General features: G+C 43.0%; 1 protein-coding gene across 4 annotated transcripts in view; it reads right to left on the minus strand.

Annotated features, from left to right (window-relative positions):
• Positions 1-21,329, minus strand: part of kiaa0825 (KIAA0825 ortholog) — a 127,974-nt gene that overhangs the window by 101,002 nt on the left and 5,643 nt on the right. For all 4 annotated transcript variants that reach the window (XM_074638270.1, XM_074638268.1, XM_074638269.1 and 1 more), the window contains 5 exons: positions 12,433-12,595; positions 11,948-12,133; positions 11,087-11,263; positions 10,527-10,851; positions 838-1,005 (listed from right to left, as the gene is read on the minus strand). In XM_074638270.1, the coding sequence (XP_074494371.1) occupies positions 838-1,005; positions 10,527-10,851; positions 11,087-11,263; positions 11,948-12,133; positions 12,433-12,595 (1,019 nt within the window). The remainder of the gene's footprint in view (positions 1-837; positions 1,006-10,526; positions 10,852-11,086; positions 11,264-11,947; positions 12,134-12,432; positions 12,596-21,329) is intronic.

The following is a 21,329-nucleotide window of genomic DNA, read 5'->3' on the forward strand; positions in this document are numbered from 1 at the left end:
ACAAGACCGCGTGGAATGGAAGAAGGAGGAAGCAGCAAGCGCATCACTTTTTGACCTTTAAGCCCATCTGATGAATTTCTGGTAATTAAGCCGTTTGATTGCCTGGAATTAATGATTTGGATAACTGCCCTTTAAAGGCTGTTTACCTCTCTGTAAATTGAGCCTTTCTGCAAGTCTTGTTTTTGTAAATGTAACCTTTATGGAAATTACTCCATGCACCAAAAGCTTTCATTTAACATCTCTAGAGCGGCAGTTCAAAGGGGAGAGAGGAAAAGGATACTAAAGGCTTATATAATACCCAAGATAATTCCCTACTAAAATAACATTTCTTCAGACACAACTCAGATTTCCCGCAACACATAACAATGTGTGTGCGTTTGTGTGGGTGTAACTCGACTGTTGATGCCTGGAGGAGAGGCACACAAGCAGGGCTGTAGTCTTGTAACAAGTCCCCCCTCTGTCACCCCACCACACTCACAGAAAGACTGTAATTATCATCATCATTATCATTTTATTTATTCATTATCTGTTTGATAATTTCCCTACTTGATGGTCTAAATACTGCTTCAGAACCTTCTCCTTGCAGTCAGGCAAACACTCTTGTGGGGAAACACTGAATATATTCTAATATTTTTTGGCCTTAAAATAGAATTTTAAGGGTATTTGATCTAAAGAATATTGAATCAGCCTTCAAGTATCTGCCGTGTGTAATTTTCAAATTGTAAATGTGAACTGCATCTCAGGTTACTAAGACTCCCCAAATTCCCAGAAAAAGTAAACATGACCTCAGGTAGCTGCAGCCCTGTTTACATGTCTAATATGTGGATGGAGTCGTACCTTTTACACAGGGAGTCTCTCCTGTGCAATCGATGAAGGTCATATTAGTCACCAGCTCCTTCACAGTCCTCTCAAACCCCAGCAGGGTGCAGGCCAGCTGGGTTAACGCCCTCAACTGGTGGGAAGTTAAACTGAAGCTCCTGTTTTTCATGGGAAGCTCCATTGGCGCTGTGAAGTGAAGGTGGGAAAAAAGAATGTAAAAGAGGAAAAATAAACAGTGAATATGTGTGTGAACGTATGACTGACAGAGAGATAGAGGAGTGAGAGCTGCTTCACAGTTTACAGTTCAGTAAAGGAATAAACAATTTCATGAAATTTTCAACCCAAGCTACATGCACTCATCAGAAAACACCCCACTCCTCCTCCTCAAGTCTTGCCTTGCGCGGCACCTCTTATAAATATCGACCCATTCATGTTCTCCCAATACACAGCATAAACAAAGAGACAGTGAAAAAATATGCAAAACTTTGCTCCCCGAGAAGTCACACATGCACATCCTTTTTCTCTCGGCACAAAACTTTTCTCCCCCTAACCCGCCGATGACCCCCTCGGCAAATATGGATTTCCCATTTTGGAGGCTGCCAAAGCCATCACCCAGGGGATGTTCCGCATTAAGCCGGAGAATGGGCGGCTGGGAGATGCGTTGCCATACTCCCAGACACATGCACAAATACTTTTGTGTGTCCGCTTAAATGAGCTCCTCCATTGCAAAGGCATTTGGGAATGGATGAGCTCAGTATTAGCCTTGACTCTGAAAGCACGGAGATGATTGAGCGTTGGGAAGGAAAGAAAGAAGAGAGGAGGAGGGGGGGGGGGCTTTTCCAATAATTGTAACATTATTGCCTCTGGATCCTAATGTAATTTTGCTATATTGTTAAACAAAATCTGACAATATGACAACACACTGTCCCCGAGGATGCCTGGTTTAATCATGCATGAGGCTTGACTCTCTCCGTGTGTGTGTTTGTTTACATGAGTGTTTATGAGTGAGAGGCGCTGAGTGTTTGCATCTGCCGGGTGTGCACACGTGTGTTTACGTGCATGTAATGCAGGTCATTATGAATAACTTGATTTCGTAGAAGACGCTTTCACACACATTTACACATGTCAGTCTTGCAGGATAATTGCCACACTGCTACCAGACGCTGTGGTCACCGTGGGATATATTCTGACCTCAAGTTTGTTTGTGTTTGCAAGTCTGAGTCGTATACATCTATTTATGTGCGAGTGCGTGTGCATGCGTGTATGAAATCGCATGTGAATAGCGGCGTAATTATTTGGTGTGACCGTGTGCGCATGCGTTTGTGTTCATGCGTGATTAAGCTGCATGGGTCCGCAGCTCGGCAGCTCCTCTGTAATGGGGTCCAGTGGGAGTCTGTGCTAGAGAGACTACCTCGTTCTGCATGTGTACACGCCTGACCCGGCTGACACCCACGTGCCAGCCTCGTTCTCCAGCTCGCACGTCCGCGCACGCACCAACAATCATGTCTATTTCTGAAGTCACCAGCAAATCAGCATAGCCTCCCCGTGCCTCGACGCGGAGGCAAAACTGTCAACAACTCAAGAGTAAACAATCTAAACCGGATTAGATGGGGACACGTTAGAGAGAGAGCTAGTGGATTCTATAAAAAGCACTACAACCCCCCCATCCCACCTTGCGTTGGGCAGTCATCTGAGCATAGCACCCATTAACCACCGCTTCATCTGGAGCGTCATCTCCTTTGTAACCATTCATTCCCTCAACCTGTGACCCTATGGCTGTTTCACTCGCTCACTAACTCACACTCTAAGTAGTCGCACATGACCTTGATGTTTAGCAGTACTCCGCCTCAGCCTCTCATCGAGCTCCGCCGCCCCGGCTATATAGGTATTTATAGTCGTCTCCCTAGCCAAATAGCCCTATAGCCATAGCAGTCTGGTACACAGCCATCTAAACCTCATTATACCTTTGTCACAACAGTGGGGCCAAATGGAGGCTCTCATAGCCAGTTGATGGAGAGGGTGTGCTTAAAAGCACCCAGGTGTGTCATATAGCGTAGTGCATGGCATGTCTCATAGAGTGGAATGAGGAAGGGCACTAGCAGGCAGAAGAGTTCAACCAAAGGTCAATGTACTGAGAATCAATAAGGGAGGACAGGTGCTGAAAGCCGGGGCAAAAATGATATGTTTATATAAGAGCTCCCCCGTATGACATTATAGTGTGAGGGTGTTCTTATAAACAAAAAGAAAATCAATGCTTACTGTGATAACCATAAAAACGGTGTGCATCTTATCAGAAGCCCTCAAAGAAAACAAGCATATGTCAAGCAATATGTCATTCGACAAAACAGTGTGTGTGGACGCCTTTATGGAGCAGGAACATTGTAAAAAAAAAACATGTCTGAAAATACCCAACTCTGCAAGTCTACAGCGGCCAGTCTCAGTTTGTAGCTTTTAACAATGACAACAATGTAACACAAAAGGGAAAAAAACAAACAGAGCAGGTATTTTTGGCGAGCCATCAGTCTTCTCCTCGTCTGTCTCTCCTGTGGGTTCCACCATCAGCTCCACAGCCTCGCTCTCTCCGTCTCACACACACACACACACACTGCTCTTGACTGGCAGCGAACAGAGAGAGAGAGAGGGGAGAGAGGAGGAGATCTAAAGGAAGGGAAAGGGGTGGTGGTTAGGGATGAAAACATGGGGAAGAGAGGGAGGGAAAGAGAGGGAGGGGCGGGATAAGGGAATTCCCTTAGCAGTTGTTATTGATTCCGGTGTTTACGGGCGAATAGTTTAGTGCCGTTTACAAAACAGAACAGATGCAGCCAGTGAGCAAAAAGGTAAACAATTGCTGTGTGGCGGGCTGCCAAATCCCCAGTCTGATGTATTAAACTCGCGGTGAAGAGCATTTCCCCTTTGGCTGCACTTATTGCCACTTCATTTCCTCTTCGCTCACACACACACTCGCTCCTTCCTCGCCATCTCTCTCCGTCTCTGTGTCTCTCTCTTGTTCCCTCGTTTATCTGAGAGAGGGAAAAAAAGGAGAAGGGCGTAGGGCGCTTTTTGCCGTCTGGCTATTTTCTGTCCTTCTCTGACCCAGGAGGCCCAGTTCTTCCAAACAGAGCCATTAGTAGGGGGAATTGCATGTGTCTGACATGGCCGAAAACCAATTATTAGACACTTTCTACCAAATGATGCCCAAGTCTTTGGGGAATGGGCAATCATGCAATAATTTAGCCACTGATTTAATTTCTCTCCAGCATAGCATCTCTCCCTCTCTCATCCTCTGTCCCTCTTTTTCCTCTCTTTCGCTCTTTCTGTCTCTCTGTAGTGTAAATCAGACCATCAGAGGGGTGGTCTGCCGCTCTCTTACCACACTACCCAACTGGCCTCCTCTAGTCTCTTATCATGTGATCACAACAGACGAGCTTTCTGTGTTTGGGCTGATGTGTGTGTTGTACAACACCCTCTACAGGTGATGTAAGCATTTGGTTTCATTAGATCTAGAGAGATAAAGAAGGGGGGGATTTCACAAGGCAAGGCAATTTTAGTACACATCTTAAATAATGGAAATTCAACCTGCTTTACATATTGCATACAATTCATAAAACAGAATTATACAGATAAAAAGTTTAAAAAGTGCAAAATAAATTGTTTGTATCTCTGTTTTTTGTTAACATGTTAGTGCCTACATTGCCCATAATGCAACGTGGCCATGGGCAGTTCTGTCAGAGATCTGGGTATGTGCTAATATCGGCTAATGTAGCCTTGAGCCGCTGTAGCCTCAAGCAGAGATGAGGAGCAGACTACGGCAGTCTGGTGAGCCCATTTCTTTCTAATTCCACACACCCAGATTTTCAAACTTGTAGTTTTCAGCCCCGACCGACACTGCCTCAAGCTAAGTCACTTGAGGCAATTTATCAGACTCAGCACAACTCCCTCTGGAGCCACAAAAGGCTTTATACAACTTTTTTTTTTCCACATATGCAGTAGTACTCAAGACCTGTAAACAGACTTTGATGTGTAATATTGCCGCACTTCTCCTTTAAACAGAAGCATATAGATACTGAATAGAAGGGGACCATGTTTGGACCATGTGGAACTCCACAGAGCACAGTGGCCTACAATGGAAACAAAAATGGAAACAAAATGCTTCTTATGAATAGTAAGGGTGTAAAAAAAATATCGATACACTTGAGTATCGTGATATTATGTTTTGTGATACTGTACTGATTCTCAAAAACAGTATCGATTTTAATTAATAGTTTACATGCAAAGATTTGTAGCAGAAAGTGGCTCAGATTGCACAAAACGTAGTGCTATTATGTTGGATGCTACAGGGACTGTGATAAATGCAGATCCCAGTGTTCTAACTGCATATAAAAAGTCAACTTTTCTTCCTGAGATTTTATGCATATGGCGGTGTGAACTTTATACTATGACAATTTTTTCCGAAAATGAGATTTAAAAAAATCGCAATATATCGCCTTGCTTACATTAAATATTGAATCATAACCCCTGTATCATGATACATATCATATTGTCAGATTCTTGCCAATACACAGCTCTAATGAATAGGAACCAATTTAAAACAGTTCCCGAATTTAACAGTCTGTTGAACAACGTCCTTTAAAACAATCATAAGTAAAACTGTGAAAGAAGTAGTGCTACGGGCGGAGCAGCGAAAACAAAGCAACAACTGACAACCTGACATGACTCAACGATGTTGGATGTTAACCAACTAGGGACTTATATATAAAAATGGTCTGTTCTATCCCCAATCTGTGTGTATATTTGTGCACCACTTCGTTTTTATCATGGGGCTTCGCTCTTGGGGTGTACTGCTATATGGCTGTTGAGCACTTCTTTTTGGTGCATGTGTTCTCTGTGTACCCATGCCTCCTTGTGTGTTCATTGGGTGTCAAGCAGGGTCGTGTGGGTGCCTTTGGGGTACATCTGTGTATGCATGTGTGTGTATGTGGGGAGGCTACGAGCCACTGTGGACCGCCCGCTAGGCCCTGTGACAGCTGGGGTCCTCTTCGTCAGTTGCGGCCCACTGCTCACTCAGACAGCGTTATTATGGGAAACCTCCTGCTGCGACTCCCCAATACACACTCTGACACATGCACGCACACACAAACCACACACGCCCTGGTCTCTCGTGGCCCTTTCCCTGGGTGCTGTCCAACCAGGCCACAGCAGGGGCCACCTGCCCTTCACAGAAGGGGAAAGTAGCAATATTTGATATCTCAATTAAGTTGCCTTAGAAAGAAGGAGGTGTAGTGGTGGTTTTGGTGGTGACCAAAAAAGCATGGGCTAACTTTCCTCTGTTTGTTTGTCTGTCTTTGTTTCTGGCTCTCTTTGTGGTGAATATTGCAGCAACAGCGAGATAGGGGTTAATATTTCTGTGGCTCTTCCTCCACGTACTTGAACCGGGCTGCCTGGATGAGGAACACAGAGGAATGTATTGTCTTGATGGGAGCATTTCATTAAAACCCACTTGTTTAGTGCCCTTGTTTGCATTATTGTTTTCAAGCCCTCGGCGAATCACACTGACTCTTCATCACGAAGTGCTTCGCAGCTCTCAATAAGCCAGCCATTTTTGTCTGTCCTTTCTCAATAGAAGGTGCCAGGAAAATGTTCATATCCTTGAGCTTTTCAAGAGTGATACACAAAAGCCATTGTGACCACTCGGAGGAAATGGGGGAAAAAAATAAATGGCATGCATAATACACGTTCTCGAGGGCCCATGAAACATATTTTTCTGTGTGATTTCATTGGAGCTATGATTTAGAGAAAATGAACACTGGCATACACTCACACATTAACACAGCCAGAGTAAAGACCCTTCTCATTCAGATTAGTAAACAACCACTTTCCTCTGTGTGGTAACTTTCTTAAACAAGGCCTTCTCATCGTCTGCAAGGACAGGAAGAGAGCAGTACAAAAAAATGAATCATCCATCAACCGGAAGCCCACGTGTACACAGACGCACACACAAACCCACCTACCTAGCCCGTAATTACATGGCAGCATGCGGGTGCACGTCCCTGGCTGACAGTGTGTATAAACCCAGGCAGAGATATGATCTAGTGAGGAGGCTGCTCTTAATAAATATTAACAAACGCCATTCCCAAGCAGCCGCAATCCCCACAAGCACCTCCAACGCCAGTCGGAGCCTCAGCCGAGCTATCTCGCGTCACTACAGAACCTCTCTCCCCGCTGAATAGGCTGCTGTGCTTCCTCGAAGAAAGAGTTCAAAGAGGCAGAAAGGGCGCGGAGGGGGGGTGCACGGTGGGGATGAATGTGCTCGCTATACATGTTCTAACTCAATCCTTTTTTATCTATAGGGAGCTGCCGACGTCGTCATATGGGGAAATTAGTGAAAGTGGAATTCAAATCAGCCCCATCAGAAATGGGTTGCACAGTGTTTGAAAAACGTTTCACAACCTCCGCTTCACCCCCGTGGTCGACTGTTGGGGAATAAATTGCATGTGTGTGTACGCAGGGAAGTTGGAATGGAAGCTTTTGATGTCCTACAAAAACACGGATGTCATTCTATTCATATGTATGGAAATTACTGATGCCATATGGTAATTTAATGATGCATTTTTAAAAGGGAGGTATTAAATGACTCTTGATCACACAATTTTCTAAGTAAGCCTGCAATTAGTGCACACGCACACACACACTGGCATCGACTCAAAAGCAGATGGGCAGACATGTTCACATGACATATGCTCAAAGGTGATTGAAAACACACATGCACGCATGCATATCCACCTACATAGCCACCCACACACATGTGCAGACATTAGGGTGAAAAGTAAAAAGGTGAAAACACAGTAAAACTGCACCAAATGGTTGTTATATGTATGTATGTTATAATAATGTGTAAATCCCAAAATAGCCCATGAAATGAGGATTAATCCCGCAACATTCTTCCTATATATCATTAATTGTTATTATTTATTCTCAGATGGATATCGCTGTTTGTTGTATGTCGAGGTACATGTGTGTACAGTAGTGTGGCAGCGGCGCTGTCCCGGGCACTGAAATGTGGGAGATGAAGACAGACAGAAGAACATGTCAGCCTGCTGCACTGTGCCTCGCCACAAATCGAAGCGAAGCTTTGAATACCTTCGAAAATTTCTCACCGAAGCTTCGAAGCTCAAAAAATGGTATTCGGGCCAGCACCAATGGACTCATTCCAACTTTATCTAAAGGCTATGCAAAATGTGGTCACTAATATTTGTATTAACAGGAAAAAAGTGTCTCAATGGACAAATAGTATCTAATTATCTAAAATTGAAAAACATTAGAAAATTTGGATGATTGCTTAAAAGTATAAAAACTATAACTTATGGCCACTGACCTCTGAAAAAAAAATGACATTACAGTATTCGCTTTATTTTGGCTAAATCCAGCACACACACATACAGTGACACGCAGATGCGGACTTGGCCCACCCACTCCCCTGCAGACTCAGTGAGGTGTGTTAGTCAGGTTTAAAGCCTTGTATTGTTCCTGACCAGCCAACCTGTCTAGCACACTCCCCAGTCTCGCTGCTCACCCCATTACACTCAGAAAACTACAGGAAAATGGGAAAAGACAAGAAAAGGGGGAAAAAAAAGGAAGGGAAGTGGATGCTGAAGAGATAGAGTAAAGGGGAGAAAAGAAGAAAAGCGAAGAAAAAGAGGGGGCTGAGACCCTTCACATCTGTCTGGGTACAATGTCAGAGCCTGCCTTTGAGTCGGTGGGGTTAAAAGAGGAGGCAGATCTCGCCGTGAACGCTGTTAAATGGTTCAGTGGTTTGACAGTGGCTGATGCTACAGACAGCGCTGCTCCCCTGGGAAGCCTGCACAGTCTCCCAGGCATGGCTCTTATCAAAATATACCTACCGCCTGCCTCCACTGCAGAAATAAACAATAACACAGCGGGGAAGGAGGGGGAGATCTAAGGACTCACAGGATGCTTATGAAAATAGAATCACTTTTTTTTCCCTTCGCCACTGTCATAATTGTCTTGACAATTATGGGCGTATCATACAGTATAGACAGTAAAGTGTGAAAGCAGATTATGCATTAATGTTCAAGCTTTGGCTCTTAAGGAGCCACGGGCGTTAGGGTGGTGGGTATGTGGGTTCTTGAGCTTTTTTTGGGGGGGGGGGACTTAAAACATGAACAACACAAAAATGTAATCCCAGTTGTAGCCCTCAAAGCGGTGTTGCAGCTGATAGTCAAACACACACACACACACACACACAAACACACACACACGTAAAACCAGCACAGGCAAAACTGCTCCATTTTACCATCATTACACAGCACGGGTCCCCCGCTCCCTTTGGAGCCGTGTTCTGCCTCCGGTGCTACATTTGACGGTTTGTTGAGCGGCACGTAGGTGTGTAGCCTCCGCCGCGTTACGTGATCAAACAGCCCAACTGACGCATGGCCAATTATCCTGGCTGCCTCCTCTCATCTCACATTTAAGGAGAGGGAAAGTAAAAACCAGAGAGGGAGATGGAAAGAGATGGAGGGAGGGAGGGAGAAAAAGACGCAGGGCTGGTGGTGTGTTTATCGAAGAATGGCAGATGTAAAAGCACTCTTCTCCTCGTTCCGCAGGGAAGCTGACATGTGCACCATTTTTGAAAAAGTAAACAATGGCTCACACACTTTACTTTTTTTTTATTGTGAATCTTTACCCTCAGCAAGCCGTAAATAGGCCAGAATGAAACAAACAAAGAGAATATGGGGGGGAATTAAGTATCAAAAGTGACACGGCGTGTGAAGGTCTCTACTCTTCTCTTGTCTCACTGTATAACATGTTCCATGACAGTGACACATTCTGTATTAGTGTCAAATATTAAAAGTACTTCACCATAGTTTTTTTTTCTCTCAAATATCCACCCCCCCTTGTGTGACATCCTTGCTCTTACTCCTGCACCAACTCTTTCTTGGCTGTATCAAAAGCAAGACGAAGGTTAAGATGAATCAATTTCCCTTCTCCACTGTAAAGGTCATGAGATTGTATGAAGGTGCTGCTGCTGCTGCTGCTCTGCCCTTGTTATGTTTCAATAAACTTGATTTAGATTTTTTTTTTTTTTTTTTTACAGATTCCTGTAGAGAGGTTAGCATAGCTATGTTTATCCACGCTATTCAAACCATCCTCCAAGATGGCACAGTGCATAATTGCCTCAGGCTTAAGGTGAAGGAGTGAATTAACTGTGGCTTAAACACGCCGCCGACAGACCTTGGATACGGCTCGGACCTCTCTTGGGATCAGGGCTCATCACAGTCATAGATAAACTATGTGGTAAATAGTGTTTTAAAAGTAGTTTCAAATAAAGCCGTGGCCCTGGAAAATGCTGCTCTTCTCTTTTTGTTGGTGAGGAGGAAAGTGAGGCAGACGGGGAGAGAGGGCAGTAAAAAGAAAGCAATTACAATGGGAACAGCAGTTACTGACAATCACTTACAGAGGCCTTGGCTCTGGCTCAGATCACTACACAATACAGTTGGAAAGTAACAGAAAAGTAAAAATGGAGAGGAGGGAGAGAGAAAATCGTTAGCCTTTATTGGGTAACAATAAGAAGCGAAAGGAGGGGAAAAAACTGCTGTGAGGTACATCACTAACCAAGGACTAGGAGAGTGAGGAAAGATTGAGCCGAAAGAGCTATCAGATTAAAAAAATATTCACAAAGAGCCTCTTACCTACGGTTGCGCGCGACCTGGCTGAATATTTCTTAATCTTGCTGCTGAGCGTGGTGTTGTCCCTCAGTGCCGTCTCACATTCTCTCTCCATCAGGGAGGCCAGCTCTCGGGCCACAGTGCTGAGGTAGGCTGCATTAAGGAAACCAAGGATGGTGTGCGGTTCTGCTAGTCTTGAGAGGACATGGAGCTCCTCTGTGAGGGCTCCTGTCAGAGCCGGGACCACAGAGCGGAAGCCTATAGCCAGTCTGTCAAAGCCGGTCTCACCGCCGGGGCTTGAGCTCAGGGCAGAGAGCAGAAGAGCCAGCACGGATTGGCTTCTTAGACCCTGGATCAGTAAAATCAAAGTACCATATCACTGTAAAATCATTGGTGTACTTCTATATCATATTGGTACAGCAAGTTTACAATGTGGATCTGGAATTTAAAAGAACAACAACATAGTTTATGACTAAACTATGGTGGGAAAACACTCGCTAACATATACTGTAGGAAACGTAAATAGAAAGGGAATATTTCACTAGATTTTTTAATTCTTCATCATTGTATTTTAACTATTTTACCTGGTAATGTGTGAGGGCCTCAGACTCGGGGTAAAGAAAGAACAGCTGCTGCAGACAGTAGACCCGTTCAGGGACGGAAATTTTTCTGGGTCCAGAATGATCTGGGCTGTGGGAGGACAGCCGGTCCAGCAGGTGGCGACGTAGCTGGAGACGCACATCATCCCAGGCCTCCTGGATCTATTAAAAGAAATAATGAAAGTGCAAAAAACACATTGATAATCAACAGCAACACATTGAGAGGGTATCTGAATAATAACCTTTTGTAGTGAACAGAACCTTTACTCAGGTATACAAGTTTAGCCTATGCAGGTGTGTATGTCATTATTTTAGCATATAAGAAATGCTGAATTTCACATTAAAGGGTAGATTCACTTTTTTTAAAAACTGTCTTAAAACAATACTTACATGCCCCTATGTATATGTGCTATAACCATTCATTAATCATTAATTTCCAGTTTTTTGGGTTACTTTCCCTCCACTACATTTCAAGGAAACACTTTCTGTGGTACTAAAAAGACTAACTTTGAAAGATATCAACTCGATTTGACTAACTCAGACTGTTGAGGACTCAAAATAGCTTCAGCTGAACTTTTGAGTGAATTTATACACAGAACAAAGCATATTTTGTATTTTGACCCCCATCACTTACATTGAAATCACTTTAAAAAGGGGATCTCTCTGTGGCCAGTATGAAGAGCAGAAACAGTTACAATGACCAATAATGCTTTCAATGTATATATGGACATGTGAGTACTGTTTTAATACAGGCATAAAAAAAGTGTGAACCTATCCTTTAAGTAAGCACTAATTAAATATTGTAAGATATCATTCAACTGAACTGAAAATGGTACGGTATATTACCTCTAATGAAGCGTCATCTCTGACTGTGTTAACCAAGAGGATGGAGGAGGCAATCAGTGACGAGGAGGAGGACGAAGAAGAAGAAGGGGTGCAGGGAAAGCAGACACCGCACTGGGCAGACACATTCAGCAGTAGTTGTAGTGTCACCTCCTCTTTCCCCTCCTCTTCAGACCTCAGGTACTGTTTCTGAATGGAACAATGGAGGTGTTAATAGCATAAATATATAAAGTTATGAAAATATATTTCAGCCAAATCCAGGTCATCTTACATCTGAAGGTGTTGTTAATAACAGGGCTGCAGATCGTCGGATAGCTAAATGTTAATAATTAAATGGGAAACTGAGGATACTCAGCAATATCAGTGCAGATTGATGAAATCAGTATGATCAACATAACCACCGTAAGTTATCGGTCTTCTAGATTTCTCATTTTAGAACATTTCTACAGTTTTATCATCTGTGAAATATCATCACTCTGACGTATTACCAAAGCTCTGAAGAAGTCCATGAGCTCTTGATGTCCTGTGGCGACAGGTCGGAAACTGTTGTGCGCTCTGAGGTTGAACCACTGCAGACACTCTGAGGGGCTCGGCGGACGCTCCCGGGAGTCTCCCATTTTGGCCTGTAGCTCCTTTAGCTGCTGTTCAATACTGAGGGAAAGATTAAAGAATTATTAAAGAAACACTGTGTAAGCTAAGGACTATGAAACAATATACATTACCAAGCTCAGAGTAGAAGAGTAAAGCATTCAGCAAAATAAATGTTAACTTAGGAAATGGGAAATACCCCCCAATTTTTGCCGCTTATGTTTATTTCTGACAACAGAAAGGGGTACAATATGCAGAAAGATGACATTCTAAACCAAAATTGGTCTCAATTTTACAATATGTCTTGTTTAAAATTGACCACTTTTACTCCTTTGGATTACAGCTGATCTTATATTCTCCTACATGTTTACAAGCACACAACCAATGTGTTTCTGTTCATCTAAACTCTTCCCTTATACAGTCCCGATTGGACAAAGTGTTTGACTGTCAAGATCTGCTGGGACAGTGTCTTTATTTTGAAAGGAGACTCAAGAGATTAAGTACACCCCAGTCATTCAAACATACGTAAATGAACACTGCTGCTGCACCACTAACACACAGGAACAATGCACACAACCAGTCACATCACAGTCATACAAACACCATATCATCATGTTTGGCTCTCCCTCACTCTCATTCAGTGTCCGTGAGAAGACAGATACAGATGCATCAACAGTAATGAACACAGACATCGATATATATCAGCGTGTGAGTGTGTGCTAAGCATCTGGTTGAGAAGCGGCATCGGCAGGCATCTGAGACACTCGCTTCTTGCCGTCTCACGACTTACTCCTCCCCTTGATGCACGAACACACACACACACACACACACACATCTCTTTTGATTTTAACAGATTGCATCAGCTATTTCGTTCCCCCTTTAATATGACAGATTAGAAATGACATCTTTGGGCTCAACATGTTTAGTCATTTCCATGCAAATCAATGCATATATATTTGGCCATGTAAGACAGAGTGTGAGTGTGTGTGTGCGTGTGTGTGTGTGTGTGCGCGCACACGTGTGTAGGCCATACATACCTGCATAATTAAACATGTTATGTTGTTGTGAATGCTGTGTGACTGTGTGTTTGTTTGCCTGCATCTGTGTGTGTGTGCATACAGTAGATGTAGGGATGAAATGATTAACCGCACAATCGATTGGTTGATCAACAAAAATCAATTAAGAAAAGATGATAATTAAATAAGGGTAAAAGGTTGGTTTAATACATCACTTTGGTCTTTGTGAACTTGCAATAAGCATTTATTGTGACATTTTAGGCGCTACATGATTAATCAAATATTCAAATAAATAATCAATAGATAATAAGAATATTAATTAGCCGCAGAACTACTACATATCTTGTCTTTCAGACTTGTGTGTGTGTGTGTAAGCGTAAATGATACAGAGCCAAAGTGCCATTTCAGACAGCTCATCCCCTACCGCAGCCCTATAAACTGCCTCCTGCCTGCTCCTGGGCCATGAACGCATCCAGATGTCTTGCAATGGCAACACATTAAATAACCGTTCAATCTGACACACTTTCGTTTCAGAGGGGGAAAAACGCAAGGGGAATAAAATGTTATAGACTGTTACAAACCGCCATCCTCTAGGTTGAACACTGCCTAATGCTATCGTTCTCTCTCTCTTTAACTATCTCTTCCCCTCTCTGTCTCTCTTATTCTTTAGGCAGGCCAGATGATGCAACTCACTTTATACTCTCTTAACGCCAACATGCTGACTGACAGAAACCTTGACTATAAGGTGGGTGTGCGTTTGGAGTGATTTGAAGCCAGGTAATATTTGTTACACAAGTGCAGAACCTTTATTAAAATAGGCCTTTATTATGTTGTTTTTTTACCCTGTGTGTGTTTCCATGTTCCTGCTTCTTCTTGTATAGGAAAGATATTGCCTTAACTTGTGACAGACTGTGAGAGTGCAGCACCTCTTAAGTATGCTTGCCCAAAGCTCACTAGCTGTAAAACACAGCTTCAGCAAGGTCGACACATAACCAGCGTGGCTCAGGATCGCCGACGGCACTGTAGGTAAAATGAACAGACACCACTTTAAACAATGCAAAAGACTGTTTAAATGCTGGTTTGTTTGTGCATCCTCTGACTTTGCTTTCTGTGAGGAGAATATAGCAATCTCAGTTTAGTATATTCTACCAAGGCTCCAAAATATGGAATTCTCTGCCTTTACATTTTTTTGAACATGTCTCCAGAGCATTTTAAAAGGTCCTTGAAGTCACTTCTTCTAACCAACCAATATTTTCCATATGGACTACTTATATAAGCTGGGTCCAACCAATATTTTCCTTTGTCATACAAGTCTAAACTCCTAATATGATTATTGTTTGATTCTCGTTTTTTAATATTTGTATATCTTTCTTGTCTCATGAAAACTATATGCCATATCACATGAGCGTATGCTCTTAGTTTAAGTTAGTCTTTGACAGTGAATTATAAATGAGTCTTCTTGATATTTGTTAACAGATGGGTGTGTATGTGATGCATTGTATTATTGCATATGTATTAAACTATGTCTCTGTTTTTTACGATGTTTTACTAAGTCTTAAATTATTGATAGATACATAAAAATTGTGTATTTTACATTAATTGATAAAAAAATATTAGAATTATGTATAATTAATATTAATTAATCATATATATATTATAATAATATTAATTATAATAATATATTATTCAAAATAATTGTTTCATGTAATATGCTGCGTGGAGAATGCCACTTTTCAAGCCCCTGGAGGGTTTTTAGGCAATTCTCCTTCACATCCCCTTGCAAATTATATATTGTATCTTTTTAATTTTTGACTTTCTTAGAAAATGTATTTCTGTATACAGCATATATAAAACAACAAAACTTTCTTATTTTTCTATATCATTCAGGGTAGGTAAAATATAAAGAGAAGAAATACATTTGAAAAAAAAATGCAAAAACTAAGATGTGTTCTGAATTTAAATTTGAACATAGATTTCTGTCGTATGCCATGTCTTGCAATGAAACCCTGCTGTAGATTAAATGGCAGCACGGAGCCCTGTATGTGTGTTTATAGTACGTCATAAATGTGGCTGTTCGTTCTGGGCTCCACCCCAGGACTTCACATAGACAGCAGGTTTCAAATGGGCCTCCATCTGTATAGCTCACTTTTCACCGGCTCTCTGAAGTTCATTAAAAGCGGAAAATGTAAGTAGACTACACTATGGATGTGAACTGGGCGGCTTCTCTCTTGTTGCTCATGCAGTTTTATAACAGAATTGGGGTTTTTAATTTCAGATTAAGCTTCCTATAGGACATCCACCTCTATAGCCTGGGACTCCGCGAGGTGTTAAGAGCGGTCTCCGGGACTCAATTTGGCCATATGTGGACTGGAGAGATTGTTGACTTGAAACCCATATGAAGCCATAGACTACAACAGGAAGAGAATGGCTTCTGGGCTTCATTCTCTAGTTCATCTCGCTCTTGCCTTCACTCAACAAAACAATGTACTCTAATGGCTACAGCAACAGCACTTGCCTCTTCAGATACATCCTCCAGCCTCGCCTCCACAGTTTTTTCTCTCACTATTTCCCCTCTTTCTTTTCTCTCGCCTCCAAACTCTTACTTTCCTAATTTTCTTTTCCTTACTCTCGCCTTTCAATTACCCCTCCTTAGGGCCTTGTGCTGTAAGTTATAAAGTCAATGTGGATGGTCTGTGTCAAGAAGTCCATCCGGCTCTCTACAATGTTGCGACCTTTTGCCCGCCGGTGTAAAAGCTACCTGCAACCCTAATCAACTTGGCCAGGATTAGCTCCGAACCTGATGACTTCCACTGCCGGCAGCTCAGACGCCGAGGAAAGAGACAGAAAGAGAATGAGAGAAGAGGGAGGTTAAAAATGGGTGGAAAACAGAGGAGTCACAGAAAATAAAACCATTCAACTACCTGAGTAAAGACGACAATGGACGAACCCGTAATGGCAAAAAAGCCGGAGCAGAACTCAACAAAAGAGCTGTAGAATGAGAAAAGAGGCAGAGGAAACTAGGAGGAAAGGATTCTTTTGGCCTCTTGACAAACGTGTCAATCATCTTACCCTAACTGACACACACACACACACACACTTGCACTTTCACTGCTGAAGTGAAATCTAATTGTTTTTCAGACCGGTCTAGCTAGACAGTCAACACCGCAAACCGCGCTCCCCCCCAACCTTCACCACCGCTGAGAGAGAAAGGGAACAACCGGAGGTCTTTTATTAGATATGATGGCACATTTCACAGCTCCCTGACTTACAGAAACCCAATCCCGCGATTAGTCAGCGCTTTGACGTTATCTTAAGTTCCTTGTCAGAATTAATTTAGTGTGGGTGGGCTGCTGTGGGGCTGTCTGTCTGTCGCGCTCCGCTCGCCTACAGGAGGTGGTGGAGGGGAGGGGGGGGGGGGTTGGAGGAGACGGGGGCAGGAAGATCCCTTTCAAATAAGCCCCAGCTCCAGTCGGTGCCAAACCAGCCGCCTGAGAACTAAATATCTCTTCCATCAAAGGGCCCCATTCTGCGAGGGGAAGAGCGGTGAATGGGCTTGAATGAACAGGCTGAAAACAGATCCCGTCCTGGCCCAGCCTGTCGCCCACTTAGTGCCCTCAGCCCTCAACCCCCCAGCCGCCCGGCCAAGCCAATGACACCGGAGAAGCGATACAGCTGATATACTAACTTAACACACGTGTCACGCACAGCTAAACACAAAATCAGCTACATACTGCGAGGACTACAGATCAGTATTTTTGCTCATTGGGAAGGAACCTTGCACGATATTTTACCGTGGCTGGCTTTCAACTTGCACACATGCACTAAATCCTGATTATCAGACACACTCACACACACACACACACACACACACACACACACACACACACACACACACACGGAGAATCAAATTTAAAAGTATTGATATTGTACACTGATCAAGATTGGCAGGCGACCAGTGAGAGCTATTTGCCTTGCCAGTGTGAAACCAGAGGCCTGTCTGCAGTCTCCAGGCCTCCGCTGACACTTCATTAGAGGTCTTTTCCTGGTAGCCCAGCGCTCCCCGCTCGACCCTGAACCGCGCCACTGTCCCATCTGATGAAAACTAATGGATTACAGCATTTCAATTTGGGGGAGCCAGCTCCGTTGTCAGCCTATCTTAATCTCCTTCAATTAGGGTGCAGCTCTTAGGCAAATCTCTGACATCTGAGAACTGGGAGCAGGCCAGTCACTCTGACCCATAAACTGGTTGAAGTCCTTCACGGGTGTGGGCAGCTCTGTCTCCTCGATCTCCCGGTTTCCCTTTCCTCTCCTCCACTTCCGTAATTTGTCCCAGACACTGATAAGTCAATTAGGCAGCAGGTAGAGTGAGCTGTGTGTGTGTGTGTGTGTGTGTCTGCAGCCCACCCTGGTTGAGGCAAAAAAGAGGCCTTTGCGAGATTTTGTTTGCCTGGATGTGTCCCGGCAGTAAAAGGGCTGTCCTGGAGTAGTCTGGGAGGAAGTTAACGGCAGCCTGACAGACACTGACCAGTGGTCCCCCGCGGCGAGAGGAGGATTGCCTTATTTTTAGCCCCATTCTCCATTATCTGGATGCTTTGTTCTCATAATGGTTATCCCACTCCCATCTGCAGGAACACAAAATAACCCTTTAATGCTTAGAAAGCAGAAAAATGGCCCGGCCTTCTGTAATAAGCCTTGAATTACCTACCCAAGGGTTTTCGTTTCAAGATGTGGAATCTTCAATTATTATGTTCCCATTTAGAAGGAGGAAGGAAAGAAAGAGAGAGACGGGGAGGGAGACAGAGAGAGAGGAAGGGATGAGTCCCAGACACTAATGGTGCCAGAGTGAGGCTTTGTTCACTTGCTACATTTAGCCTGTCCTTCATCATCTGCCCTCAGCCTCACAACGCCACAAACGATAAAAGACCTGAAATATAGATTTCTCCCCCCGTGTCTCTCTCTTTATCAGTCTATTTGTGCTCTCCAACTACTCCCGTCTGCCATCATTGACAGCCGTCTATATTTCAGTCTTCAGTGACGGTGCATGGTGGGGGGAATCTAATTTAAGTTACTACACAGAATTTTCTTCAATAACACATGATGACAAGATTGTTAATTAATGAAATTGAACCACAGAGAAAGATTCTTCTGTCAGTTTATATGATCAAATACTTGACCCTACATTTTTAGGAACATTGTAAGATCATTCTTAAAGTTTGATCATGGCCTCTTTATGAATCTCAATACAGTCATCTCAAACCAGCTCAACCATGAATACACACTACATTTGCAAGCACATGACAAACCAGGTCATTGAGAGGAACTAAGGGAACCAGACATTCCTGGAATTAGACATTTATTTTAGTTGAAAACAAATCCCTTTATTATATTTTTAATTATTTTAAATGAAAAGTTTCAATGTTGGAATGTGTTTGAAATCATGCACACTCTTAACCCGGATAAGTTGACTTTACTAGAAATTTGCATGGAAACCGGTTGCACTAAACCAGTTAAGTTTTGACATAATGTCAAACTAAACAGGTCAAGTTGAATCAACTTAGAACCCTAATTGCACGAGTGGACATAATTAAGCTAACATTAGTAGTCTTTACTCAAAAACTTAAGTTATATGAAATTATTATTTTAAGTTAAATAAACAAACATATGTAACAAATGACAAAAAACTTTTTAGTCATTTCTACTTAAAGTCATTTGTTAATACAACTAATGTCTTTTCTTCTAATTTAATTAATTATACTATTGTGATTTTGAGATTTTATTGTTTCAATAAATTGCATTGAAGGGAAGAAATGAAAAAATACATTTAAATTAGTCAATGTTTTTTATTATCCTTTGAGATCAACATACCATTTCTTTACATTGTAAGCTGGTTCTTCAAGGTTTGTAATCTTGGTTTTAGTTCACTGTGGCCCAATGTGAGAAGTACATGTTGGATGAACTGGAATGTGAACTTCATAAACTTGGGGTAGTTGAGATGCAGTGCATATGAAAGTCCAAACAGAAGGCAAATCACTTTAGGGAGGTCTTTAATGTTGTCCATCACAACTTCACCCTCAATGATGACCTTCAAAGAGGCTGGACTGAGATGCAGGAAAGATGCAACCGCAGCACCTTCAGGCTCAACCTGGAGGATTCCAATCTCAATGTGGCGGAATGAGTCATCATCATCAGCGTCCTTCATAAGCGATATAGACATAAGAGCACAATCATGACATTTCTCATTTAATAGCCATGCAACGCAATATAACACGTGTGTTTTCTGTTTAAAAAGTTGGCTACAAATTTAGATAACAAGTACTACTAACCCATCTTTGAAGTGGTGACGTCCGGTTACGTCTCCAGTCTGACATGGAGCTCAAAGCTGATATGCAAGTGGTTTGTTAACATGGCGTAGAACAGAAGTGCATATTTAACGCATTCAGTATGGACAGAGAGCGTCCGATGCTACGCGATAGTCGGGTGCTTGCATCCAGTTAGGACACGGTGTAACAAAAACCGGTATGCAAAAGGTAATAAAGGAGTGTATGTTGAAGTACATGGAATTTACTTTTGTTTTTGGTATTGACTACTAAATTTCTGGTATCGTGACATCCTCAGTTGCACAACTAATACAGTAGCACTTTCTGTGACATGTTGTCATTACACAAGCTGCAACAATGCATAATGTGTATGAACCAACCTTGGTCTGTTGTAAAAGCTGTGTCAACTGCTGCACAATGTTCCCGCTCTTGGATCGAAACATCTCGACAAGAGGAAAACTGTGCCGATCGATGCTTTCATAGAATTCCTGCTTGAGGTTCTTGACCACAATCCTGTTGAACTCCATGGCCACCTGAAAAATACAGACAATGTGCCAGTATTACATTTCAAGAAAAATAATGCTGTGGCTGGAGGCGACAGCGTGAGATGAGAAATCTAAATCGATCACACTTCTTCACATGAACCTGTAATGACAGAATATAAGAACACTTTTAGCTCAATGTTAGCTCAATGTTTAACTAATAACCAACTTAACTAACTAATTATCTCGTCCTTTGAAAGTCAGCTAAGTTGAATCAGTAACGTTACATTAACCACATCACATATAGCTTAGCTAGCGTTAGCCACATGCTAACAATTGTTACAGCTCTGCTACACCTACGGCTCGACATTACCCAACGGCCGACCGTCGGTAGCCCTAGCTAGTATTTAGCGGTGTGTCTCACACTTTAGCTAACTTTAGCTAACTGTAGCTCACCTGCGGACACCGCCGTTGTCTTTTTAGTAACGTTAATTAATTTCCCCTGAAAGATATCAGACACACTCACCATTCCACGACGTTGCTTTCAAAAACAGCTCTCTCAGAGTACCCGGTGCAGCAGCAGAGAGGAGAACAGGGGAGACACCGGCACCCGGTCGGTAACGAGACGACAAGGTTTCTCTCTGCAGAGTCCCGTCTCTTCACAAGACACGGAAAACCTCTGTTGGTCTGGTGAAGCTGCAGCATTTATTTCTGCACAAACGTCCACTGTACATTCACTAGATATTCTCAGAGCTAAACGAACTCTTCTGCAGTGTGGAGTGAGCGCGCGTTCACGTCTAGAGGTGGAGCAGGTACGCGAGAACGCGCGCGCTGTCTGAGTGAAGGCAAGCAGGCAGAGGAGCGGGGACGCTGGCCACACGCGAGCGTGCATACCATACGCGAGCGCGCATACGCGAGCGCGCATGTGTCCCGACCCGGTACATTTATACGCTTAAAAAGTTACAAACAGTCCCTTTAAAAG

This window comes from Sebastes fasciatus, chromosome 6 (assembly GCF_043250625.1).
Source record: "Sebastes fasciatus isolate fSebFas1 chromosome 6, fSebFas1.pri, whole genome shotgun sequence".
Classification (NCBI taxonomy): Eukaryota; Metazoa; Chordata; class Actinopteri; order Perciformes; family Sebastidae; genus Sebastes; species Sebastes fasciatus.